The sequence below is a fragment of the Chiroxiphia lanceolata genome, chromosome 6 (genome assembly GCF_009829145.1).
Source record: "Chiroxiphia lanceolata isolate bChiLan1 chromosome 6, bChiLan1.pri, whole genome shotgun sequence".
Classification (NCBI taxonomy): domain Eukaryota; kingdom Metazoa; phylum Chordata; class Aves; order Passeriformes; family Pipridae; genus Chiroxiphia; species Chiroxiphia lanceolata.
Window position 1 is genome coordinate 59,151,775 of NC_045642.1, and position 27,453 is coordinate 59,179,227.

Below are 27,453 nucleotides of genomic sequence, written 5' to 3' on the forward strand. Positions count from 1 at the left end.
CCCCGTTTCCGCCTGAGCGAGCGCGACAGGCAGAGGGGACGAGCCGGCGGCCGCCCCCCCGAGCGGAGGGATGCGATGCCGTGCCCTGCCCTGCCGTGCCGTGCCGGGCGCTCCCCGCATGCACGGCCACACGTAGGCGGCCGGGGCAGCGGGGCGGGCGGGGAGGGGGCCGCGGCTGCCGAGCCGCACGTAGGGTGGGTGGGTGCGGCCTCGCCGGCGGCGCGGAGCGGGCGGAGGGGGCTCCGCTGCCCGCGCTCCCCCGCGCACTGAGGGGCTGAGCGGACACCCAGAGGAGCCCCGGCGTCGGAGAGAGCCCCGAGCCGCCGTGAGTACGGACCCGGCGAGCAGCGGGCGCTGCTCGGGCGGTGGTGGGGTGGCTCCTGCGGGAGCCGCGGTTGGTGCCCGGGATGCTCCGCAGCCCTGTGGAGGCTCCCAGGAGGGTTTTTAGGGACGAGGCTCGTGTTTCAAGGCGGCGTTGCGGTGATTGCCCCTGCGGTCGGGGCTGGGCTGCGGGCAGCCTGCGGGTTGTGGGAGCGGGGCTGGGCAGCGGCACCTGCGCCGGGAGTGGTCCCCAGGCTTGGCAGGAGAGCATCCAAGTGCCTCTGCACCCTGAGGGCTACGGGGATGTGGTCTCGGCTGGTGGGAGATCGCCCCTGCGCAAGGGGATCCTTAACGGGTGAGAAACAGCACGTAGGGAAAGTGTGGAATAAGAATGGGATGGAGCGCGTTACGCGTGTGGTGCCTTTGGGATATTTAAAACCTGCAGGAGTTTTGTCCAGCGACCAGGTTAAAAATTCACATTTCGCTTTCTCAAATAGCAAAATGACTGTTAAATTCTGCTGGCTGTGGTGCCGTGGTTTCTCCAGTTCACCATTAGCATCAACTAATTGATCCAAAGGTCGCTCCTTATGGCAGGGCACATCAAGCTGTCAGCTCCTACAATGACAGGAGCTTCCACACAGTGCTTCAGGCACGCAAGCATCTTTCCATATTTATTGTATGTCCCAAGAGGTTGCTGGAATCCAACCTTTAGCAGCCTTTTTTAGGAGATGAATGGCCATCGGGTGAACAGCTGTTGCCTGTGAGCACCACTGTTTGCCAATGTTGTTGATTATAGGAACAGGAGCATTCACAGAGCTGTTGCATATGAACTGGACAGGTTTTATCAGCTGCAGGAGGAGAGCTGCACCTGCTGAGGTTTGGTTTGTGGGTTTTTTTGTTGTTGGTTGTTTTTTGTTTGTTTGTTTTCCGAAAAGACATTTTCATCTTATCATTTAGATTCACGTTTAGGGATGTAGGGAAGTGACCTCCTTCATCCAGTACATGACCCTGACTTCAACAGATTGTACTGATTTTAGAACAGAATGACAACACTGTTGGGAAAACAGATATAATGTGCTCCCCCCTCAGTGGATTTAAGGATTCAAAGCACAAGTAAGTTAAAATTGACACATCGTGGAGTGAGTTCATCCTTACCTACTGTAACAAATGTGGATAAAGCCTTCCCAAATCTTCGTTCGCGAAGCCCAGCCATGATGACAGCTCAAGCCAAACCCTATTTAGTTACAGGAGTTACCCTTAATTTGGTGGGAGCAGAGGAGCCTGGCTCTGGAGTGATGCTGAATTTGTAAAGCTTGAGTGTGTTTTCTGATTTTTGTATTTTAAGCACGCAGTGAGTCGGGTGATTTCTTGGGGATGGTGTTTCAAGAAGCACTATATGGAATTTTTACTTTTTTTTCCTAAGGTAGCTGGGGCTGTGTGTTGTCACACTTTGATCGTGTCAGATGATGCAAGATGTAGTGAGGATGAGGCTATTGTGCCCATGTTAACATGTGCTAAGTCTTCCTTTGCAGAAAGTTTGGGTACAGTGTAAAGAATGAAAATGCAGAGGAATAAAACCAAGTAACAGGGTCTCTTTGTATAATTCCCCTTATGTGGTATATAAAGTTAAATACAGTATCAATTCTTAGACTAATTAATACTCTTTTTCATAAACTGTGTGTTTTCAGTGCTCCTTCAGATTTTTCATTACTACATTTCAATTCTTAATTGATGCCTTCCAAACTAAAGAAAAAAATTTTGAAAAACTTAGATGATGTAAGGAAGAGTTTGCCGGTTACTGTATCTTCTTCATATTCTTATTTAACTCCTAAACAAAAGGATAAAATCCTGTTTGACCTATTAATTCCTAGTTTCTAACTTGCAAGTTAAAAGCCATTTATCCTGCATAGATATAAATAACGGGGTTTTACAGGTGCACATGGCACAAGACAACTCCTTTTTCTTTAAATATCTTATATGTTGTATTAGAACACATTTTCAAATTGAAAACATGAAAATAAATCATATTTTAATCCATTTTCATGAAAATAAATCATGGATATATTTTATTAAATAGCATATTCCAACTTCTGTATGTGCAAATACACTAATAACAGATAACAGGATCATACTCTACTGTGACAGCACTCGCACGTGCCTTCTGCTTTCAGACTTGTCAAGCAAGCAAAAGCATTGCAAAATCTTTTTGGTCTGTGCAGTAGGAAGTGGTATTGATTTAACAGGACAGCAGGAGTCACAAGTCCTTGTCAAGTTATTTGCATGTACCCACAGCAGCGGATTCAGGGGGGTTTCTGTTTTGTTACTAAGGGTATTCTTGATGTGATTACTCAAAGGGGTCTCATAAAACATTCTCTGTCCCTCTGGCTCCGTATCTGCGTATCTGTTGCTCTCTCTCTCTCTCTCTCTGGCTTTCCACAGGAAAACCTACACCGTCCCTATGTCCGACTGGTTAAATTGTATGTTTGGCCTCTTTTGTTCATGCACGTGGTCTCCTTAATACAGGTGGGATAACCACCTAAGGCGAACAGGATTCAGCTTATATATAAATATAATGTTTATATTATATTTAATATGAAATATATGAATGCTTTCGGGAAAGTGACCACATGTCTGTCTGGTGCCCAAGTTTCTGACAGCAGTCAGTAAGATCTCGAATCTGCGAGGAGTTTCAGTTATTTATGCACAGTGGTTATTTAGTTCACTTTAAGGTGGGCTGCCACCTCCATCTTTTACTGCAAGGAAATGGGATGAACAGAAGGATCACAGGTGTCACAAATTAGAAACAAACCCTCTCTTTTATTGAATTTTATACTGTTACACAATCAAAAAGAAATACAGTCACAAGTACGTCAAAATGTTTCAAGAGAAATATCAATTGCAATACGTTGTACTTGGTTCCAAAAAAGAATTCCATTAAAATATACCACTTCTTCATGAGAGAATACTGCTATTATTCACAAAATCTACTGTACTGTATAAATCCAGTAGCAAACTCTTTAACTTTTTGGTAACTTGCTCAAGGTAAACAGGGAAGCAGAAGGTAAATGACAACTCATTTCTAGAATTTGGATCAAAAATCACTATTCCTCCCAAACAGAGCTTTCCAGGGAGCCAAGTGCCTAATGACTAATAGTATTTTTAATGAAAGCTGAATACTCAATCATGTGAATTCCTATGAAAAAATGGCCTTCCTACAAAGTATTCCTGGCCTGTGAAGTGTTTATTTTCATGCTGAACAATTACAGTTTGAATAATGTGCTTAAGTGCAGTGACACTTGAGTGAGATGTGTGCTCTACTCAGGAGCAGCTCATCAGTGGGAATGGGAACAGATGGCTGATCTGGGGCATGTCCAGCCTGGCTGACAGTGGCAGGATGCTCCCAGCTCCCACTGCAAAAGGTTTACTCAGCAGTGTAACAGCAGAGAACACTTGCCAACAGATACTGGTGGAACAACCCACAGTTCTGCCTTTAGCTACAATCATTTAGCTGTTTAATTAAAGAGCTCTTTCAATAATGAAAAATTACCATTAAATATGCAATAGTTTAACCTGTAATCACCAGACTTTTTTGACCTTACAGTTGTATTTAACTGCAAGTAGAGCTGATAATTTCATCCCAAATAAGCTCTGAAGTCTTTAAATTGTCACTAGTGTTATGTGTAAATTGTTCTTTTTGGCCCTAATCTGTGATTCTTTAATTCAGTATCACTTTGTGAGAGTTTAATGTGCGTACACAGACACTGAAGGAAGGAAACTTAATTGTAAGTTGCTTCCATTTTACTCAAAGGTTTTCAAAGATCACCAAGGTCCAAGCCAGTTGCACCAGGTGAAAGTATGTTAGAAAGGTGTATTTTGGACTACAGGTGACCTTAATTTACCCACTATACTACACCCAAGATAAGTTACTGGACAGCAGATTTAAGTGACTTCTGGGAAGCCACAGTTGCTACTGCAACTATGTTTGGATAAAGGAATGAACAATATCATCATAAATACTAGTTTAAAAATTCCTTTACCTTTTAGCAAAATCATCACTGTTGATGATTAAAACATCAATTAGAATTCATATGTAAAAAAAAAAATAATTGTGCTGTGCCCTGAAGAAACCCTGGCTTGACTATTGCTGTAGTCAAGAAAACCAGGAAGCTAACTTTGTTGTTCTCCTCAGTTTTTAATTTCCACATAATCTAGGATGTTCTATATGCAGGAGGAAACACTGTATTTACCCATGGTTTCTTCATAACTACTAATGGCAAAGGATAAATCATAGAACCACAGAATGGTCTGGGTAGGAAGGGATCTTAAAACCCACTTAGTTCCAAGCCCGTGCCATAGGCAGGGGCACCTTCCACTAGACCAGGTTGCTCCAAGCCCTGTTCAACCTGGCCTTGGACAATACCAGTGATGGGGCACCCACAGCTTCCTTGGGAAACCTCTGCCTGTACCTCACCACCCTCACGGTCATGAATTTCCTCCTCATTTCTAACATAGTGCCTCTACATTTAAAAAAGGCAGCAAGGCAGCAAAGAAAGTGTTCAAAATCAATAAAAAAACATTAAGGAGGCAATTTATTCTAGAAGCTTGTCCTCCAAAGTACGTTTAGAATCAGGCTGTGTATTCCTGGAGTCTAAAGGGGAAAAAAAAGCTAGTAAAACAGAAACAAAAAAAAAAAAGGCAACTGAAAGGTGTACTTCTAGCTTTGCAAACTGGCATCTGCATTTACCAAAGCTCATGCAAGGCCAGAGCAATTACTATTACTTTTCCATGCCTTCTTCACTGTCTCTAGGAGGTCTGGTAAGTTTTTGTTAGGTTGGTTTTTTTTTTCCCTAGAGTAAACCAAAACAGCTACTGCAGTTCATCCCAGTAAACAAAATGCTGTGCCTTGTTACTATGCATAGTAAAAAACCTCAGAGTTGGAAAGATTCTGGCTCTCTTAAATCCACAGCTGCTGTCATTAAGATCAGAGATGATCAAGGCAAGATTTGATGGGATTTTGAGCATCTTGGTCTAGTGGAAGGTGTCCCTGTCCGTGACAGTACTGTTGGAATGAGGTTATCTTTAAGGTCCCCTCCAAGCTACACCATTCTGTGATTCCAGCAGGCTCAAAACCACAAATCACGTGGGTCACTTCAGTTTTCCTCCTCTTTTTAACATGGACTTCTCTCAATGAAAACTTATCTGCCCTCTTAAAGTACACTGAAGAGGAACTGACAGATCCAAACAGGTCAGGTTCCTCCAAAATATGGTCAAGAGAGCAGCAGAACACCATCAAGCAGGATGGTGTGGCATTTCTCTTGGGAGATGCAAAGGGATAACCCAATGGGGGCAGTACAAAAAGCAGAACCCAGCTGCACTTCTCACCTGCTTGCAAGACCCTCCCCACTATCTCTCCAAAGCACCATGTCAATCCGTGCAGAGCTAAGCAGGAGGAATGCCCCAACAACGGGGGCTTTAGCTGACTTCACTGTTTGAACCTTTTAACTGCTGACAGAGAAAGAAATGCCATGGAAAGAATGCCAGCCCTGAGACCTCGCACACCAGGCAGGCAGGAGCTCTGCTGCTTTCAGCCAGAGAACTTTGTAAGCTGTATAGGCTGCATTAAAAGTCTTTACTATTCAGTGGCGGGTGTATACAGTGAAAATGTTCTCTGCACTAAGCTCCAGCTCCAGCTGAGTGCCCCTACACACTTTATCCTCTCTGTGCAACTTCTACGCAAAACTGTAACAAGTGTGTAACCACCTGCTGCCAATGCCTTATCTTGCTCATAGTGTCCTTTTGGCTTAATACAGTTGTGGCAGTTTGGACAGTGCATCTTTCAGCGAAACAGTCATTTTAGAGAACAAGTTAAGATTATGTACTATTATACTGATTTCAAAGCAGTGCAATGAAACCAAAGTTTACAGCGTTAAACCAAAGTAATTCCTGTGACACTCCACAGTTGATTACTTACAGAGAGAGAAGTTTTTTTTAAAATAGTTTGGAGAATGCACAGAATATCTTGACCATATTTACACAATACAGGGTTATACCAGTAGCATCATGTTTTATGACACCAAACTAAGAAAAGTCACCGAGTCAACAGCACAAGAATGTAGAACAAGTTTTATCAAGTACCAGCTTAAATTTTTAATCACAGAGTTTTGTGATAAAAACCCATCTTAGATTGATCACTCCCGTGAATTTGATTTTTTTTCCTGCTTTCCTGTGTTACCTTGATAAAGCTTCCAGAGACAAGCCTTTAAGCTGTTCATAAAGGTGAATCTTTCTGCTCTAAAGTAACACAAATATGCTGCCTCCTCGCTTTCAAGTTTGCTCACTGGTGTGATAACAGACTGAGAAGTGTGTCTTTGGCGAGTGGTAGTACAACACTGTCTAGGAGCACTGGATAGGCTCAAATAATTAACGCAGAGATGTTACAATCAAAACAAGGAAGCAGTGATCTCCAATCAACTCTAAGTTAAAAAGGGAACACGGATGAACAATAACCACTAACAAAAATATAAATTATCTCATTTCTCTCAGATAACACACTCCCCAAGGGGGCCTGGTCCACATATAGTTTATTGATGTAAGAAAACAATACAGTTAGTGTTAGATCCAACCACAAAGAGCAAAAGAATGAGTGAATGAAGGTTTTGTACAGTACATATAGGAAAATAAGATGTTTGTGACAACTATATATTTCTAAATAAAAAGGCTTCTAAATATATTCAAGTTATTGAAATCTACATGAAAACATATGGATGTTAATAGCAACAAGGTGCATAAAACCAAAACATCAAAATATTGAGCAACTCAATGTTGTACTAGATAAAAGTCTGCTAACAATGCAAGATGTTTTACAATCTGCTTGAAATATCACCTATACCACACAGGGTAAGCTGAACATTTAGATTTAAGATCATACACAATATTAGCATTAACTTCAACAACTACAGGCAGGGATTTTTTTTTTTTTTAAGCTGGCAAAGTGACTACTTTAGGAACATCAAACTTTCTCTAAATTGAGAACGTATCCAAATAAAATGCTGCTAGCCCTTTCCAGATAAACCCTTTCCTTTGACTAACTGACCACACTCATTGAAGTCAAAAGCATAAGACAGCATTTAAGAACAATTTATATTACAACGTGACTAAAATAATGACATAATCCAGGTTTAAACATGTTTTCATAGGCAAACAAAAGATTCTTCTTAAAAACTAGTTTTTATAAATGCAGAATATATTGCATGAGGAACTGCTGGTATTTTTTAAGAAAATATATTGTGCGATTGTGGCTACAATGCACTGCTGCAAAGCATTGTTGCTTCTTATAAAAACTATTAAAATAAAAAACTTACTTGAACATAAAGAGTAAGAGAGCACGAGTCTTCCAACTACCTATGAAAAGCAGCATGGAAGTATTGCCAGTTTTTCCTGTGTTGACATTTTACTAATGGTAAGTTTTGGTGACCAACTCCCCAGCCAAAAAATAAATATGTTTTTTTAAAATTAGGTGCATATTTCAAAGCTGCTATTGCAAGTGTGTTTTAAATGTAATGGACTTAAAAGTGTATGTACCAAAGTATTATAAAAATGCACTATAGTTTGAGTTATTGTTACATAAAGAACATATTAAAAAGACTGTCAAAATAAGTAGAAAGGGGATCAAAACTGAACTAACTGAATTAGTGCAGTACTGTAGCCAGGCTTCTAAAATCAGATATAGAAAATATAAATAGACTGCTTTAGGTGATGATTCACCAGTGTCCAAAAAAGGAACAAGTTTTGTGAAAGCTCAGTTAACTTGATCCAGAGCTCTGAGCAGTTCTTCACCCTGTAGCAGGTTTCTGTTGCCTTGTATGGGAGCGTTTACTTCGCAGTCGTAACTCGTGAGTTGGGGGAGTCCACTCTCATCCATCGACTGCCCTAGAAGTTTACTTGCTATGTCTAAAGAGGGAGGGGAAGGAGAAAAAGTGCACTTTATTCACCATGCTTAACCTCTCCTCCAGAGCTGTGCATAAGGAGATAAGTTTGGATAGTTTTGGCCACTCAGTTCTCTTTCACACAGTCCCCTCCACCCCCGCTGCCTATTAAAGGAAGATACCAACCAGTTGATAGTAGAATGATTGTCTTTTGCTCCACTCCATTATGACCATTTGTTTTGCATCCCTTTACACGTTTCCAAGCAAGTGATGCATTTCCTCCGCGGTCTCCTGTCTGCTGGAATAAAGACCCCTAGAAAGAAATAAAATGAATCTTCTTTATTGAATACTGTATCTTTCTGTCCCTCCACATCCCTCTTCCAAATTAACAGTTCCCGTCACTAGTTACTAATGTAGGCACTGATACAATTCAAAGTGGCCTTTGTTCAGAACTTGGGCAGAAATGTATTTACAAGTCCACTAACCTTGAAAATTACTTAAATGAAAACTGAATCAGATTTCAAGACCTTACTTCCCTTACAGAAAACAATTACTAAATCCTGGTTATCACCAGTTACCACAGTCAAGATTAGCGGGTACATGTACACATACACACCCATTTAATTAGCACTGCTCTGGTGTGAGTAAGCATCAGGTTTACACTGGAGTCTCTAATGGTTTTCTGCACTGGAATTAACAGTGTATAGACAGGAGACTCAGGAACCTCGGTAGGTCGATTCTATCTAAATTTAAGATGTGAATTCTGCTTGCACTCCAGTTATTGCCTTGTGGGGAATGCAGTCCTAAGCCAGTTGACTGCAGATATGGCTCCTTAGCATATTGTTTTGACAGCAGCACAGAAGATATGGGGATTAGGAAGCTGTAAGGACTTCATGTAATTAGGATAAGGAAGAAGCAGCTGCCACTGAAACAGATGGAAGGAAAAAACGCGGTCTTAGTATCAAGTTTCCTGGCAGAAATAGTTGAATCTGCAAAGTTTGGTCTTGTTAGTACTACTGACTGCTGCAACAAGAGGAGAAGGTATTTCAGAACCCTGCCACTATAGCCAACATTTAAAACAGTAAAGAGCATGTTTTCAGATTATAAAACACCCATGCAAGTCAAAAGAACAGATGTATGATAGAAGGTACAGTTTACTCAGAAGCTGCAGTTCATACTGAGGTCAGTCACCTACATCGTTGCTGGTTCACTTTTTTATTGTGAATGCAATCCAGCCCTTCATTTTAAGAAAAGTATGACTCATAACTTTTCCAGTGTAATGATTTAGAACATTATTTTATAATCAGACTGTGACACATCTTGCCCTCGCCTAATTCTCCTGTTTCCTAGGAAGCTAAAGGAGTACTTTACTTTGGTCTTCACTTATTTTCACTCCTTGCAAAATACGTTCTGCTTCCCTAAAGCTAAGAAGTTGTGCCAAGTGTTTGTACAATTCCAGAATAGCGTGTATCCCAAGCCTGGATTTAACATCATTTTTCTTCTGCATGTGTGAAAGGCCTGTGTGTCCCTCTCAGAAATCCATTCTGGAGAAAGAAGCCAAACAGCAAAAGCACTTTCTTAAAATAACATCAGTAAGACCCAGCTTCATGAAAATTGAGCTGCTGATTCTGAGAAACCATCAAAATATTTACAACACTTTTGTCATATACAGAAAAAAGAAAAAGGTTTAGCAAAGGATGAAGTCTGAACCTGTAAGCATTAAACTGCCACTAAGCACAGAAGACTGAAAACTGTTACAGCAGTTAATACTGAACTGCTTGTGTTTTGTGTATTTAATGACATCCCAAGCTATTTTGAATATTTTTTCAGCAACACTGCAACAGCTGTAGCACCACTGCATGAGCAAAGGGCAATGGAAGGCAACAAAATTTCTTGCAGAGCTATGAATTCTAATATGGCTTCTGGAAGAAACAGAACAACATGCAGAGCATTTAGCAAATGAAAACAATGGCATAATTACGATTTAAAGAAAAAATAAAGTGTTTGCCTCATAGAAAAACTGGACATATAAAATCTTTCACAGCTCTTTTAGAGGACAGCAATGATAAAGACAACAAACAGTGATTTATCTCATGCCCAAAGCAGAATACTAGCAAAGGAATAATGCAGAGTTCAGAGGAAAAATAATCCTGCACTGTAAGACATGATAGGTGACTACAATTAAGAGATGGACCACTAGAGAAACAAAGAATCTCAAAGGCTACATTGCAGTAGAGAAAGTAAGACTTAACTGTGCAAAACTTAAGAAGTGGAAATTTGCAATGAAGGCAAGAAGAGAGAGAACAGTGTACAATGGCAAAGCTCAAGGATTCAAAAGACTAAGAACTGACAGCAAGAGACAAAGATTATGGAGACAAAAATACCCCTGCAGAAAATAACAAGTTGGACAACCCCCAATTAAGTGACACAAATATAAGAATATCTAAAAAGTTTCTTTTGAATAATTAGGACAGATGATGGTGACCTACTCCAAAATCACACACACTAATACTAGACAGAGTGTGCATGGAAAAGAGTGGTAGTAACAGACATTTGCTAAGTTATTACAGGAATTCTATTCCCTCGTGGTTCAGATGGTCTTGTTATCTCATTAAGTAAAGGAATCTCAGACTTAATGGAAAAATGAAAACATAGGAAGAAGCATAAGAACACTATCTCTGGTATCGACAAATATGAAAACTGAGTTTCAATTAAAAAATGAAATAAATACAGCAATTACACATTTCAATGTGATGTCTTACATTTGTGCATATCCTACTGAAGAACATGTATGTTCACAGAAGAGTATCTTCTACCTAATCAAGAAATGTGCTTGAGTGTAGAGGGCACTTTTGAAACAGCTGACAGTAAAAAGAGAACTAAAATTGGAGTATCTGCATAGATATATAAATATAAATTTCACTATCAAACAATTAATTATTTCTGATCCCAAGATTCCATTGCTTATCAACAGCTCAACTCAGGAGTCTGCAGTGATGCCTCATTTCAGAAATTGCAAGGTTAAAAGGGAATATTTTAAAATGGTAAAACAAAACTCACAATTCCAACTGCCTGAAAAAGTGAACCATCATGTTCCATTTTTCGTTTTCTCTGAGCATTATGCAAAGCTAGCATCTTTGGATTTAGTTCTTCATCCAGTGCAGTAGATCTAAGAAAAATTGATTCAGGCTGTTAAGACGTTTCTACTCTCCTCAAGCCATTCTTCTTTCGTGGACACTTAAATATACACATCATCACAGAACTGAATTTATGAACTCTACTACTTTGCGTTCATAAATTGACTCATTTCAACAATCATTGTCTATGAGCATAGCAAATGTTAGCTTTTAATCTTGCTGTGAAGCTCAGAATGAGTTTTAACAAAAATTTAAATCTTCAGGAAAAAAAGCATAAAAGTTCAGCAATTTACTTTTGAAAGAAGGGAGGGAAGGGTGAGGGAAAGTCTCTTCTGAACATTTCTACGTACGGATAAATCTTTTATGCATCATAAAACTGATGTTTGACTTTACGTAGTTTTCTATTGTGGTAAATGCCTACTACATACACCACAATCCATCATCATAAAATACGGCTCATTTTAAAAGCAATAAATGTAGCTCAGACTGTAGCTGCCCCTTACTTCTAACAAAGTGGACAAGGAAAGCACCACAAATACTGTGTGGGTGCAACTACCTGTAAATTGCCTACTGCCTTCTTGTCCACAGGCTGCATGTCAGGTACAAGGCAGATCAAAATCTGAACACAGTCTGCATACAGTAGCTGCCTGTTACATAAGGTGCTTATGTAAAAGCTACCGTAAAATTAACTTCAGGGAGGTTTACTTATTAAAAAACCCCAGACTTGTTTGAAGTGTCCAAATTTAAATGTACCAATTCCTACTTTGAAGCAGAATGCCGAAGACAACATACAACACATGGCAGAGTTTACAGGTGTATTATACCTAGTTCCTTGAACTGACACTAGGCCTTAAGCTGCGCTTGCAAAATACCTTTTATTCAGAGTTACTGTTAGCAAGCTGGGTGCTCCTGGAGAAGGTTTTTCCGTCTGCTCCACTGTTCCTTTTCCTGCTCTGATTGGAGAGGCGGTTCGACTCCTGTTCCCACCGTAAGGCGACGCCGGGGCACTGCTCGTTTCACTGCCCACGTGCACAGGAGACGAAGGGACGATTATTGTCTTCACATCGTCCGCGCGTTCCACCGCCGGCTTTATCTCCTCAGCAGGACTCGACGGCGTCTGAGTCTGCTGAAATATGGTAATGGTGGCTGCACTCTGAGAGCTGGGAGAGCTGCTTTCCAGCGGAGAGAGCTGATCAAAGGATCGCAGCTGGAAGTCATCATCCATCGGGATGTAAGGAGCCAACATCTCCAAATCTAAATCGGTTTCCTGGAAAAGAAGAGACGTAAAACTTATAAATATGGAAGAAATCTCAGCTAGGACTTCATGGCTTCATCAAGGCTCTTCCTTTTACCAAATCTTTAACTATTTTTTTTGCACTTTAATGAAAATGTTACATAAAGAACGAAGGAAGTTCCTGAAGACGTTCTAAGGAGAAAGAGAAGCACATTCAGAATAAGTATGGTGATGATAAAGAATTTTAAGTTACTGTACTTTACCTGAGTAGAGAACGGATTTTTTGCTTCTGTATCTATGGCAAAGAGTTTCTCCACTAATTCCAGTTTGAATTCATTTGCCATATCATTATCCACGTCAAAGCAGTAGTCGTTGGGACTACTGGGCTGTGAAGACATTTTGAGCACAGTTTTAGGTTTCTCTCATTACACCGTTTTGCACTGCTATCTACAGATTCTCTGAAATACATTCTAATTTAATTTCAAACTTAGTTGCACGAAATTCAAATGGGAAGGGAAAACACCTACAGTTGCCTGTATACATTCAAATTTACCCCACTTGGGAAGCACTTGCCTATCTGGAACCTGGAAGTAGCCTCTACAGTAACTTGTTACAACTACTTTGCTGTTTAAGGAAGTTGTGTCTGAATCATTCTTTTCTAAAAAGACCAATCCCAAGCTCTCCTCATTTCTATCAGATGGTATTGCATGTGTTTGCAAGACTCACTTTAATGAAAAGATATGAAAATTTATCTGTTTCCTCAGATCATGGCGTGAGCTTAAGTCACAAGGTAGAAATAATTCCCAATTCCCGTCCTGGCTGCATCCTTAACCATCAGATTTGCCCCACAAGCCCCAACAGCACATACATTTTAATGACAGCATATCCAAATTACGAAACTAACCTCAGGTGAACTTTGGCTGGTACTTGCATCAGAAGGGCTGGTTGGTTGCTCTTGCACCTGAGGCATGGTAAAAGAAAGTTCGAGTGGCTCTGTGTTTGGCTCCAGCTTTAATACAACTTCTCTATTGAGTGCAGGATCAGCATTGCTACGAAGTGGCTTTGTAGTTTCAGAGGCAGGTAGTGGGGACATTGCCATATTTATATTCTGCAATTTCTCACTGGATGAGGGGAGCATTACATCGTTATACAAAGGAACTTCATCACATTGTTGTTCATCAGACTCTATAAAAATTAAAAGAAACCATCAACCTAAGTAACAGCACTGTGCGTGTCTATGGACCTCAATAAAGTTAAACAGCAGCTGAAATACCACTGGGCAAGTGGTACTGGGAGGTTATTTTTTGAAATGTACTTTAAAATACTAACTTTGCTAAGTAGCATGCTTTCCAATTTAAACACACACCCACCATTACTGCTGAAATCTAGAGAGATAATTGTGTCTCCAGCAGCTGGGGCCAGCACAGTTAAAGCATCTGGTTCCTGTTTAAGTTTTTCAAAGAGGCTGTTGGTATCATCCAGGTCATCTTTACTGAATATTTTGGTCATTTTCATATCAGGAGACTCCACTGGTTTCAGCATACACTCAGTTTGTCCAAGGGAAAAAATTAAGTCCTTCTGAACAATTCCGCTGTCAGACAGAGAGGAAGATGACTGTTAAAGAACAGCTAAAAGAAATAAATTTTGGCTTAACAGTTTTGTAAGTTGAAACCCACCCTCCCTCCCTAAACAAAATAAAAAATCCCACCACACACATCCCACAAAATTACCAGGATAAGGGCTTTAAAAGTTCTTTTTTTCTTACTCGTTCTTTCCTCAAAAGTAACAGACAAAGCAAGTACTAACTGTAGTTAGTTAGCCATCAAAAAAAAGTAACAAAAATAAACATGCTTTTCTGAAAGCATTAAGGAAGACAGAAAAAGGGAAAAAAGTTAGATATTTCCTAAACTACTTATGTACATGCAATACCTTGACAGATTTATACTGGTACATTCACTAAAGTTTTGAAAAGCTAATTTAGGACTATTATACAATTGCAGAAAAACAGTCAACAAGTCTGCTTTGAGTTGAAGCTTTCAATTAAAGGAGGAATTCTAAGAAAGAAAAAGATAAATGGGATTACAAAAGGCACCATTACTGCTGCTCTGGCTCCATGACTACAAGTTATTGGTGGAATTAACTGCTCAGACAAAGATTAGAGAGTTTTTTGAGCACACAAATGCTCAAATGCTTACAGTGAGACAGTATAGAAGAGGCTGGTCCTACACTCATCACTACATCCAAAATGCGTTTTGTTTTCAAATATAATTTCTTATCCTAGGACTGGCAGTATTCTAAGCAAAAATTCATTTCATTTGTAGGGAACAGTAACATCATAACATATTCAACAGGGGATGGCATTCTCAGAAAGTTGAAAAAAAAAAGATGTAGTTCCATCAGAACCTGACTTTGTCTTCAATAAAGATGATGACAAAGAACATTGAAGTCCACTCAACTTACCTCAACACATAGTTTACACACACTATGCACTGTGGCTGAGAATTCTTAGTGTTGTATATAACAGTTGCTTGAGTTTCAACCCAGACATAGCCACCTTGTTTTGCCAGCATTCTGTACTGCCCTGTTGTCACCTGCCCTTTTGTGAACACTAAAAACAGAAAGGACACCAGCTTTAATTACATGCAGAAAAAACAAAAATCATTTAAGGTAAACATCCACTGCAGATTCATATATGCACTTAAAAAAAAAAAAGCTCTTGTTCTGCTGCTGCTGCTTTCCCCCAGTGATGTCTCTCATCCCCTGTAGTTGGAGGACTTTAAATTCACTTTTCACTTACTGTCATGGTGTGTTTTGGTCAGATGATCAGAATCCAGTGCATGATAATACTCATAGATTGAGCGGCCCAGGAGCTCCTCTGGCTCATACCCCATCAACTCTGTAATTCTTTAAAACAAGGGAGAAAATGACTATGTAAAAGCAGATATGGACAAGCACAAATACATGTGGATGCTTGCAGATCTAAAAAATCCCTAAGAGTCACTTCCATGCACACCAGCAGCAACTGCGTTTTACCAGGACTTTTCATTTTGAAATAAATTGCTATTTTTATGCTTCTTTAAAAGAGAAATTTCAGCAGGCATAGGATTCTGCTTCTCACCGAGTATTTATAGTGGGATAGAATTAAGCAAATCCCTGCTTTCTAGACACTTGTAATTTTTTTACTTCAAGGTGGACCAGCTACTTACAGACCAGCTTAGGCAAATATGAGAATTTAATAAAATAACAACGACACACTTCAACAGTTTTAAACCTGCAACTAAGAGAAATGAGAAATCAGATTTGCTCTTCCCCCTGAAACACTGCCTGCTTTTAAGGAAAATGGGATTTCTTCAGTCTCTAGAGGGCAGTGCTAACAAGGGCAGAGCTTGCATTTTGCCCCATTATAGATGCAGAATGTGACCAAATAAGTACCTTTTACGTGACACCATCAGTCCTAGAAAGGTAATTCCTGCAGAGGAGAGAAATAACCTGCACTAACCTCTTTTTGTATCTAATTGTAGCAACTAACTAGAAGTTCACTTTTGTTCTAAAGAAAAGGAAATGGGCAGTAACAAATAACACCAAATTAAAAATAAACAAATAAAACAAACAAGCCCCAAACAACAAAAAAACCTCAGGACTGATTATTTCCTTCACTTGGGTTTATCAAATTTGTCAAGCTAAGTGTCCAGAGGATAGCAAAATCAATCTTTTGTGTTTGCTTACACACCTGATTTGTACCAAAACACAAAAATCTCATTTTTCAACAGCAGATGTATTGCATTAAAAATACAGCTGAACTTTTGGGGTTTTTTTTGACTGAAGAAAGCAAACACTGATCTCCTGAGGAAGGGAGAGGGGAAGCAATAGCAATAAAATGCATCTGACAAGTATTACATACACACTCTTTTCAGTCACCAAAATGTCCCATACTTGAGAAACCTAAAACCTTCCTGTTTTTTCAGTGTCTGGAAGAATCTTCTCATTTCAATTTAATCACTGTCACTGTAGTAAAGACCAGTTTGAACAGGCAGTTAACTGCAGGTAAAAGATTTATTCATAGAATGGTTTGGGCTGGAAAGGACCTTAAAAATCACCTTGTTCCAACACCCCTGCCATGGGCAGGACACCTTCCACTAGACCAGGTTGCTCCATGTCCCATCCAATCTGGCCTTAAACAAACCCTTCATTCTTCTTAGATCTAAAAATATGGCTTTGAAGGTATCCTCATCATTCAGTAAAAGCCAAAGTATCCCACCAATGATTCCACTGGGGAGATGAATCGAGTTATCAAGAAAGACTATGTAAATGTACAAGGCATTTACATTTACATTATTTTTGAGAGTATAAATTACATTTATTACCTTTCATCACAATAGGAAAATTTCATATCGAGACTGTGACGACTGAGGAACGTTTTACTGTCCAAGGGGACCTCAATGTTTGATGGGTGAGGAATAGGTTCACAGATCAACACCAGACACGTCATGGGAGGCTTTTTGTAGCCGCAGTGAGTTTGGTTACCACACGTGTCGTACACACGGATGTGTCCAGTGCAGTGCAGCACCTACGGGGAAGTTGTATTTTAAAGAGAGACGAGGTTCTTGTCTGCCAGACAACACACTCATATTGCAATTAGCACACCAGAGCAAAGTCCTTCCCTCCCCACCCCTCGATGTGGTAGCAGCCAGAGGAAGGAGCAGTGCTGTGGGATGGATGGAGGGACGGATGGAAGGATGGAGGGATGGCTACAGGAGAGCAGTTGTTCTCCTCCCCACACCGCACAGCCTGCAATGGGCACACAGGCTGTCAGCTCCTTCCCCTCAGTGCTGCGTGAGGCAACACCACAAATTGCTGCATTTCTGTGAACTGCTGCTCTTTGAAAGTTACAGTAACGACACTAATAAGCAACTGCCTCAGCAAAAAGTATCTTGCTGTTTAAATTTGAATGTTACGGTAACAGCAGCAACCTCCATTTTAGATCTTCTGCAGAAGTGATGTTAGGGATCCAATATTTCCTTCAAAAGACAAGAAGTTTTGCATTTTGTGGGGTTTTCTTTTAACCACTCTGAAGCAGAAATTGTTCACAGACAGCAGCAGAGAAGTTGTTTGATCCAGGGTAATGAAATTCAAGTTATAAAAGAGAACTGTGAGCCATAATTCACTCGATACAGTAAAAGGTTACTTTTTGTGCAGAGGAGAAAATGCATTCACTGCAGAAAGTTATCAGGCTGGCCTCTTTTTGTTCCAACTGTTACAAAAGGGAGAGCCAGTAGCTTGAAAAGAATGGCATTGAAGTCCTTCAGAGAGACCTCAACTGTCACATTTTCAGTGTCAAATCAAAAGAAATCAGGGATCAGCGTAAGTGGTGTCAAGTATTTTTTTCCCAGAGAAGGCTTTATGCAAACATATTTAGTAATTACAATTGTTTGTAAGTAAATTACCTCTAACTTAAAATGGAAAATTCATTAGAAGAGTCTTGAAAAACTAATTTTAAAACATTGTTTCAGTTACCTCTGTGATGTATTTAGCATTAAAATTCAGCATATTGAAGCACAGTCATTAAATTATAAAGTATTTAGTGAAACTCAAGCTCGTTACATGAAGTAAAAATGTTGAAATACAGTGTTATGACATCTGAAGAGGAAGCTGCCAAATTATGTAAATACTCCGTTGCGTTAGTTACCTTCCAGGTAGCAGACTTTATATTCACTGTTCTTCCCCTGCTAGTCAGTGTACACTTCATTCTGAGAAAAAAGCTGCGCTCCGTGTTTTGCTCTTTGCCCTTTTTCACAGGACCTGGCAAAAGCAGACAGCAAACCAGTTCTTAAGCTCTTGGATCATCATGGTGCAAAAAATCCCCCAGCATGTTAGAGAACTCTGAGTCTAGGAGAGGACTCAAAAAATAAACTAAAAAGATTGATAAGTCTAATAGCGTTTTTGATAATAATACTTTTCAGAATAAGTTTTACTATTGTGGAGACAAAAACCTGAAGTTTCATAGAATCAGAGAATGGTTTGGGTTGGAAGAGATCAAAGATCATCTATTTTCAACACCCATGCCACTACACCAGGTTGCTCCAAGCCCCATCCAACCTGGCCTTGAACACTTCCAGGGATGGGGCAGCTACAGCTTCTCTGGGAAACCTGTGCCAGGACCTCATCACCCTCATATGGAAGAATTTCTTCCTAATATCCAATCTAACCCTGCCCTCTGTCAGTTAGAAGCCATTCCTCCTTGTTCTGTCACTCCATGACCTTGTTTGAAGTCTTTCTCCAGCTCTCTTGGAGCCCCTCTCAGGCTGTCCTCATAGGAGAGGCTTTTGCAGCCCAGTTTCAATGTTTTAAGATCAGTATTGTTTTTGTAGCCAACTCTACGCTCACAGATTTCAGGAAAAAGGGATGGGGGGAAAAGACTGACTGAAAATTTAATATTTTTTAATGTGGCAGTGGACAAGAAAAGCACATGCAGAATGAGAAGCCCTGTTGAGTTGAGTTGGTTTCCATTGAAATGCATCAGTAATTCAGGTTCAAACCACATACTTTTCAGGCCTGTAGCTCTCCAGGACTGCAGTAGCTTTAAATTTTTCAATTCAGAATTAACAATTCTGCTGTTTACATGCATCCAAATACTTCCACAGCAATTTACCCTCTTGGAGTAAACAGGGACCAGGTTTTTAAACACATTTTTAGCATTCTTGGGCAGAAAAAAAAAAATATCAGGAAACCCTAATACAAATCAAGGTTAGCAGCAGTAACTTTTTAGCTTTACTTGCTACCAGCAGGCTTTAAGCTATGATTTTGCTTTTACAGGGGAGATCCTTTCAGAGACAATTACTAGTTATGCTTTTGTGGGCAAAGAAAATGTAACTGATGGTATCAGGAGAGCTGCAAGCAGCTCACAATGGGTGGAAGAAGGAAATAAAGCACCCAGGAGAAGGAGCAGTGGGAGAGCCAGTTTGCTGAGGCTTGCTAAGGAGCAAGGACGAATCCTGGCAGAGGGGAAAGTTTAGAACTTATGACCTTGCTCCTGGGTACAAGTTTATATGGTAATTTGCTCTCATCCTCCACAGATAATAGCAGCTATGAAATTCTTCAGGGTGGCTTGCACTGCAGCTATTAGTATGCAAAATTCATTAGAAGAACATTAAAACCCCAATACCTACATTGTCTATGGCTTCTAGTGGAGGCAAAGACTAACGGGGTCAAGCCCATTTTAGGCCACATCAAAATATCCTCAATAACGGGGCAGGGAAACTAAAGCAGAGTTCACAGAAGCAACCAAAACTTCTTTAATTCAATATGTTTTAAAAGAATTAAACCAATCTAGAAATCAATAGTTGAAGGTCACACGACATTACTGTTACCAAATCCTGATGCTTAAGGCTCTGCTTTACAAAGCAACTGTAAAAGATGGAGCAACTTTCTCAAGTCTGATTCAGCATCAGGGATTAGTTTTTAAGATCACCAGCTTTGAAAGTTTAAAAAGCAGCTTCATAAAAAGAGAATGGAGTTCTGTTTCTGCCAGTCACATTCATATTCGCTTGCACTCATACAATCCCAAAGGGGAATATTTAATACTCAATTCAAAACCAAAATAATTCCACTGATGTAAGAGCTGCAGTAGAATGCAACCTGGGAATACTAATAAATATAAAAATGTATTATTATTACCGTAATTCAGACTTTTGTCTGCCAACTTCATTTGCAAAACAGCTTTTGTAATAATGCTTTCCAGACATCTTATTCCAGCCTGGCCAATTTAGACATGCTAGAGCTGGGTTTGTATGAAACTCAGCGAGATGACATTTTTAAGAATAAGCTTTTGCAACAAAACCAGTTTTTTTAAACTGCTTTAGGGAAGTTGTTTCCCCAGCCCTAAGACTGCATTACTGTATTCCAAAAGTGGGGGCTGGGGGGAATCTAATCTAGCCTTAGAAATATATTTCAGTACTAAAGGCAGACAAGTTTACAAAATGCTTACAAAACCAAAGTCAGGGCCCTTAGTGCTATGTTATCTTATCAGGTCTCTTCTACTCAATTAGTAGGATGACAACATAAGACTTCTGATTTACAGTGCTACCTGAAAGCAGAGGTCAGGTTTAGTAAGTCATCACTATCTGGATTCAGAGTCCATATAACCCCTGTTTGAAGAAACAGAAATTATAGAGGTTGGATTTTAGACTTCTAACTACTGAGTAAAGCAGAATTGTTTGGAGGCAGATGGGCTGCCAAGTCTTTATAGTCATTATCAGATCTTTAGAAGACATAAAAGCAGTAATTCATGGGCAATTTTAAATTCAAAAGCATACAGAACACGTGAACACGGTGTTCTGCTCCCTCAGACAGAGAAAAGGAGTCAGAAGTCTGTGAAAAGATACCTATTTCACGCACCAACTAAAGGGTGCACAGAAGGATCAATCCCAAAGCCCTTTTTGGGGTTGTGCAATTCTTCCCCAGTTTGTTTTTTGGTGTCCTAAAATTCAAATACAGTATCTTTTCTTGTGTCTTAAGTATACCACCACACTTTTCTGGAAGAAAGCATTTGCTTTTCAGTTGTCCTGTAAAGGCAAGCCCAGACCAAGACAAATGCACCAACTGAACCTCTCCATGTCCTTCTGCAGCAATTGCTTAAAATCATTCTCATTCAACCTACCTTTAATTTTATTCCTGTAGGCACTTGAATTCTTTCAACCCTCAAGAACTCCATTTCAGTCATTAATTTTGTTAGATTAAAGAGTAATAATGAAGTCTCATTTTTCCTATAATTAGGATATTGCCAAAACATTTTGGCTATTTCTGTTATTAGTATCTCTCAACAAGGTTTACTTTGAGATTTAAGCAGAAAAGCACAGTAGTTTGTTCACTCAAAACCATTTTCTGGCAGATATCCAACTGTATTAATGCCAACAGGAACTAACCATAAGTAAATTAAATTGATTTTTTTTCTTTTTTCTCACCATTTCTGTGTGTAAGCATTTCTCTCAGCTCTTCATGGTCACATGGATGAGTGAAATCAAATACACTGTGCCCCGTCAACTCAAACTGCAAGAAATAGGAGGTATATGGGTGTTTAACTTCACATATACAAAAATGGAACAGCTTTTACAGGTTTGAAACAGTCAGTATTTCACCTGAGTGAGTCCCATGCACTTGTTCACATTTTCAGACATGTAAATCATGTCCCCATCTTCGGACAGAACCATGACAAATCCATCAAGAGCCTTCAAGTAGAAACAGTTCAGTTCCTTCTCCATTTTGGCTTCTGTCTCCAGCTCACCTGCAAGCAGTCACACATTTCTGTTTAAGTAAACACTACCCATTCTTCACTTACCATCAGAAATTACATCTGGCACCACTCTGCAAGAAGCCAATCTTGCAGGACCATTCAAAACCACTATAATTCATTTAGATAAGTGATCAGTTCTTCAAGCTCCAGTAACGGTATCACAAATCACAGAGAAACAGAGTGAAGTTAACCCTCTGTGCTTTTATGCATTAAGCAATAAACCTTCCACCTTAAGGAGAAAGTCTACATGGCAAAAATATTACCATTTATGTCAAAAAGGCATTATCTCAAAAAGGCACTACAAACTTCACTCATGGGCTTGCTGGGAGAGATTTCAGAGTCTGGCTACTGAACTTACTCCTCCATACTTTAAAGGCAGATGTGCAAATAACCAGTACAGCACCCACAGCACTGGTTCATAACCTAACTCAGATACTCCTGCAGTTGCATGGGCAGGTGTCACTGCAGAGACAACACATCCTCAGCTAACTTCACCTTCAGTGGGGCACAGATTACAAAAATATTCCTTGCAGTTTATATTAAGGGGATACATCCACAGTCAGCTCAGCCAGCCTTGCACCAACTGCCTACAGCTGAGTAAAGCACAGCTGGAACAAACAAGTGCAGGAAGGAAATTAACTTTGGGAGAAGCGCCAAATGTGACTGAAAACGGCACTACAGCTGTGATGAGCCAACCAGGATCACTAGAGCAGGGTGGGATCCTGCCCCACCATTCCTTTACCAGCATCCAGCAGCTTCCTCATGCGCAGGTAGCTGATGGTCAGCCTCATGATGGACGCCTTGTCCAGGTGGGCGCTCACGGTGTGGGGCAGAGGCAGCTGGTGGGCGAGTTCATAGAACACTTCCGACTCCTTGCTCCTTCGGCACCGGGCCGCATCCCTTGACTTCTCTTTTCTGCGTTCAGAGCTAATCCTGAACAAACAAATCTGGGGTTAGCACAGGAAGCAAGAGTTCTCTGTGGAAGTTAAATTTGAAACTAAGCTGTCCAATTAAGCAGTTATCGAAGTTGAATAATTTAAAACCTCAGTTTAAAAGGGCAATTGTATCAAGTTCTGCCGTGGCTGGGCTCTGCCAGGACTGAATTCAAACCTACAGAGTCTTCCAACGGGATCAGTTCTTCAAACAGACACGTGTGTACTCAGAACTGTTCCTGCTTATCTCATACCTGGACTGCTGCCTCTCCAGCCTTCAAATCCTGTTTCCTAACCCCTCAGGTCCATTCAACATACTACAGAGTAGGTTATTTCCAGCTCATGTACACTCTCCAAGTTCATCCTTTTTCACCATCTTTACAAAGCCCACCTCACAAGTCAGATGAACAAGGATACTGATTTAGTATGAGATATCCTGCTTTTCAAGTGATCCAGAAAGTACCTTTCCCAGCTCTTTCCCAACCCAAACTATTCTATGATTCTATGATAATTCTAGGATTCACTCCTTCTCCAGCCCCTTCCATAGTCTCCCCTATACTGGAAAACTCAGAAAATGCCTCATTCTCTTTCCATGGCCTCTGTAGACTTGCCTCCCCCACAACACATGAGGTAAAGAAGAGCTCACTGAGAGCAAGCACCGAAACAACTCAGACTGTCCATCGGTAACATGGATAATTGCCCCTTTTCCCAGCACCCACATCTCCCTCATGCATCTGTCACATGAGTTTTGGACTAAACATTTTGAGATGGGAGCTCCAAGTTTTTCTTGCTCGTTTTTCTTTTTATACATTTATGTCTTCTGAAGGCACCCTATCTCCATTTTGCACACACTTGATACAAAAGACAGTTGCAGTTTACAAATTACTTTTTCAAATTTCAATAGACTTGAAAGCCATGTACTACCACTGTCAAATTCACATAGCTAGGTCTGCAGATCTGTGCCAAAGCACTTTCTAGTTAGCACATATGTTGTGAGAGCACACAAATTATAGAGCAAGGCGATTCACGGGCTAATATTGCTGGGACACAATGAACCAGGCATAGTATCACAGAATGGTCTGGGATGGAAGTGACCTTAAAAATCATCTTGTTCCAGTCCCCTGCCACGGGGAGGAACACCTTCCACTAGACCAGGACACTCCAAGCATTGCCCAATCTATCCTTGAACACTTCCAGGGATGGGTCATCCACAGCTCCTCTGGGCACCCAGTGCCAGGGCCTCACCACCCTCACAGTCAAGATTTTCTTCCTAATATCTAATATAAATCTCCCCTCTTCAATGTAAGCAGTCAAATGCATACCCAAAAGAACACATTTTCAGACCTTTACCTGATGTCCTACCCACAACAGCCAAAAACTTTCTTAGTTTGTGCAGAAACATGCAAGCGACAATACTATTAAAACAGATGTTGGAAGCACGGAACATGAAAGAATCGTTTTTCTTCAAACATGAAAGAAGCTTAATAATCCATGATAAAGACAGAGTAAGATGTAAGAATCTCTTCTACAATTACCTTAATTTTTTCCAACTTCATAAAACTGTGCAGCATCCCCACCCATTCCCAATCCCACTGTCCTTTCCTTCTGCCTCCTGCCCCTGCCAGCAGAAGGAAGCGCTAGTGGCTTGATTTTCATAGTCATAAGCTTTATAAGAGCAAAGAACAGGATGTTTTCTCCTTTAGTGGCAAAATCACGCCATTAGATTACAGAAATACTATTTTTGTGTAATAAGAAACATTATTAAACATAATAATAACAAAGATCTTTGGAAAACTAACTTATGGGAATTATAGTTGTAAAAAACTCTGGACATACAATAGTTCTGTTGGTTGCTGTGTATATAAGCTCAAGTCCTCCAGAAGGGTAGCTTAAAATATCTGACTGTATTTCCCCATCTTGCAGATTTCTTCACATTCAATTTCCTTCTGACAACAGATGTTCCTGCTCTAGTCATAGATATCTTGGTCTGAGAAGCTTGAGGCTCCTGACATACAGGTATATCCAGGAAGAGCCATTACGAAAAGTCTGACCTTTAACAATACTGAAAAAACATTCTAGCTATTTAACCTCACTGATTAAACATTTCTTACTGAAGCCAGGCCTCAAGTACCTTTTCTCATGATGGAAGACTAAGGGTGGAGGTGAAAAAATATCCGAATTCTCTTTTTCCTCTTTCTTGGACCACAGATTTCACTGTAAACTCAATTTTGTCAAAGGTATTTCAAGGTAACTGTCGTGGCTGAACCCCAGCCCACAACTAAGTACCACAAACCTGTCCTGCCCTGGTGGGAGGGGGAGGAGGACTGGAAAAAGGTAAAACCCGTGGACTGACATAAGAACAGTTTAATAATTCAAATAAAATAAGAATTGTAATGATAAGGGAGACAACAAAGAGAGAGAAACAAAACCCAAGACAGACAAGTGGTGCACAGTGCAATTGCTCACCACCCACTGACCGATGTCCAGCCCATCCCAAAGCAGAGACTGGCGCCTCCCGGCCAACTCCCCCAGTTTATACACTGGGCATGACGTTCTGTGGTTTGGAACATCTCTTTGGTCAGCTCAGGTCAGCTGTCCTGGCTCCTTGTGCATCTCCTCACTGGCAGAGCATGGGAAACTGGAAAGTCCTTGCTTGACTCAGAGTAAGCACTGCTCAGCAACAACTAGAACATCAGTGTGTTATCAACATTATACTAAATCCAACACACAGCACTGCACCAGCTACTAGGAAGAAAATTAACTCTATCCCAGCTGAAACCATGACAGTAGCCCAAGCAATTCTGCTGCCTTAGACAGATTCACCTTTATACTTCTGATTTTTCTTTGTTAGCCACTCATTCAAGATCCCATCACCTGCAGAAAGTTCATCCTACAACAAGAACTCAATGGAGAATTACTGAAGTAACTGGTTTCTCTTCACCCAGATGCCTGCAGTTTTGTCATGGCTTCCTTTTCAACTGCAGACACTTCTAAGTTAAACCCCCCTCCTTGCTTTGGCAGTGAGTGCACTCCAAGGCCACAGGTTTGTCAGGCTTGTGTGAATCACACAAGGCACGTAGAGAAGGACAACGCAAGAGATGAAAATAGATGGTAACCTCACAAGCTGGGCTTTCAGCCCTTGTATTTTCTTTCTGACAGCCTAATGTTCCTGAAAGTATTTTGGGTAGTTTCTAGATTTTTTGCAAGGTTTTAGCACAATTAACAGCAGCCTTCAACAGGAAGAGTTAAAGCTTCTCACAACAGGGGAATCACTAATTACCGACCGAAACGCAGGTTAAATTGAGCTCATAGTGCTTCTGTTAAAAATTAATCCCGGAGTAAGATCCTCAAGTGCCACCGGCTGGAGAGCTGCCTGACTGTGAGAAGGGCAAAATCCAAGGAAAAGGACGATGCTGGTCCCAACCAGCGCTGTCCGAGCGGTAGCATCTCCTCTCCCTTTTACTACGTGTTTCCTTTCTAGAAAGGCTACTACTATAGATAGATGTTTAAACTGTACAGCACAACAGTTTGCTATTTTTAGCTGCTATTTAAACCAAAGCTGTAACCAATCTGAGTAAAACCCAGCCATTTAAATAGGAAGATTAACTACCAGCTTCAAAGAGCATTTCTTTAATGGATCAAATTAATAGGGAAAAGGTCTTTCACAAATGAGGTTTAATTACCAAATGAAGTCATTGTTGCCTCAACACTGAACGCCACCAAATAAAAAAAAAAAAGGAAAAAAAATCCTTTACTGTTGCAACTACTCTGAGCTTTGTTACTTACAGTTGCATAAAGTAAATGAAAAAAACACACTTCAGCATATGTAGCTGCCCACAAATTTCTGTGTAGCCAATTAAATGATGTTGAATTCCTGTAAAGAAAATGTATTGCCAAAGTGAGCACTTTCTCAACTAGGAGGGAAAAAAGGAAGCTCAAGGGAGAAGACTTTAAATAGCAAGATGTGAGCTGCCACAAAATCAATTTAAATAAATCCTATCACTTCTCTTATCAGTTTTTTCAGAACTGCCCCTGTGTACAACTCATGATCTTCACAACAGAAATACCATTCTGTAGAAATGGAACCAAGTCCACTTAAAACAGCCCCCAAGCTTGAGAGCTGTATTAGAACCTTCTGGTGTCAGTCTTGCACAGAACAAAAACACCTGAAGAAAATCTCAGCTGAAGAGTGATTGTACATGCAGGGAAAATATCAGAAGCGCCAGTGCTGGACAGGAAATTGCACAAATTTGCAGGTATGATTTGTCCTGCACAATTCCAGTGCCAGACATTCATTTCCATTTTGTATTTCTGCCACCAGAATACAGAAGCAGAGAGCAATCCTAAGCACATTATCCCTATAACTCACAGAAAGCAGTGTTTCACTGACCCCTTTAAACTCAGTACCAGGCACTTTCTATATATAAGAGAAGTTTACACGCAATAGCTGAATAAAATCTGAGTTCCAGAAGTTGAGTTAGAGACCCAGAGCAAAAGGGTATTTCATGACCAGGATTCACTGCTGCTGAACCAAGAGCTCAAGCTGAAGGATATAACCCAGACTTTCACTTACTGCCTAAAATCAAAAAGGCTTTAAAATACAGTATGGTGAATA

At 40.4% G+C, this 27,453-nt stretch overlaps 1 protein-coding gene and 1 long non-coding RNA gene across 3 annotated transcripts in view; one reads left to right on the top strand and one right to left on the bottom strand.

The window, feature by feature from the left end:
* The first annotated feature begins 281 nt into the window (after positions 1–281).
* On the top strand, positions 282–27,394 carry LOC116788013. The gene is made up of 3 exons (XR_004357519.1): positions 282–329; positions 24,762–25,091; positions 26,854–27,394. It is a non-coding gene; the product is annotated as an uncharacterized LOC116788013 (long non-coding RNA).
* The window catches only part of HIF1A (hypoxia inducible factor 1 subunit alpha), a 34,367-nt gene continuing 10,032 nt past the window's right edge, over positions 3,119–27,453 (bottom strand). The window contains exons 2-15 of one of the 2 annotated variants that reach the window (XM_032690258.1): positions 22,649–22,839; positions 21,752–21,897; positions 21,578–21,662; positions 18,304–18,416; positions 16,982–17,184; positions 15,415–15,521; positions 15,078–15,225; positions 13,988–14,208; positions 13,522–13,802; positions 12,881–13,003; positions 12,256–12,650; positions 11,307–11,415; positions 8,433–8,559; positions 3,119–8,271 (exon numbers count right to left, since the gene is read on the bottom strand). In XM_032690258.1, coding sequence (XP_032546149.1) covers positions 8,120–8,271; positions 8,433–8,559; positions 11,307–11,415; positions 12,256–12,650; positions 12,881–13,003; positions 13,522–13,802; positions 13,988–14,208; positions 15,078–15,225; positions 15,415–15,521; positions 16,982–17,184; positions 18,304–18,416; positions 21,578–21,662; positions 21,752–21,897; positions 22,649–22,839 — 2,401 coding nt within the window. In that variant the 3' untranslated portion in view covers positions 3,119–8,119. The remainder of the gene's footprint in view (positions 8,272–8,432; positions 8,560–11,306; positions 11,416–12,255; positions 12,651–12,880; positions 13,004–13,521; positions 13,803–13,987; positions 14,209–15,077; positions 15,226–15,414; positions 15,522–16,981; positions 17,185–18,303; positions 18,417–21,577; positions 21,663–21,751; positions 21,898–22,648; positions 22,840–27,453) is intronic. The other variant, XR_004357518.1, reaches the window with a different exon arrangement.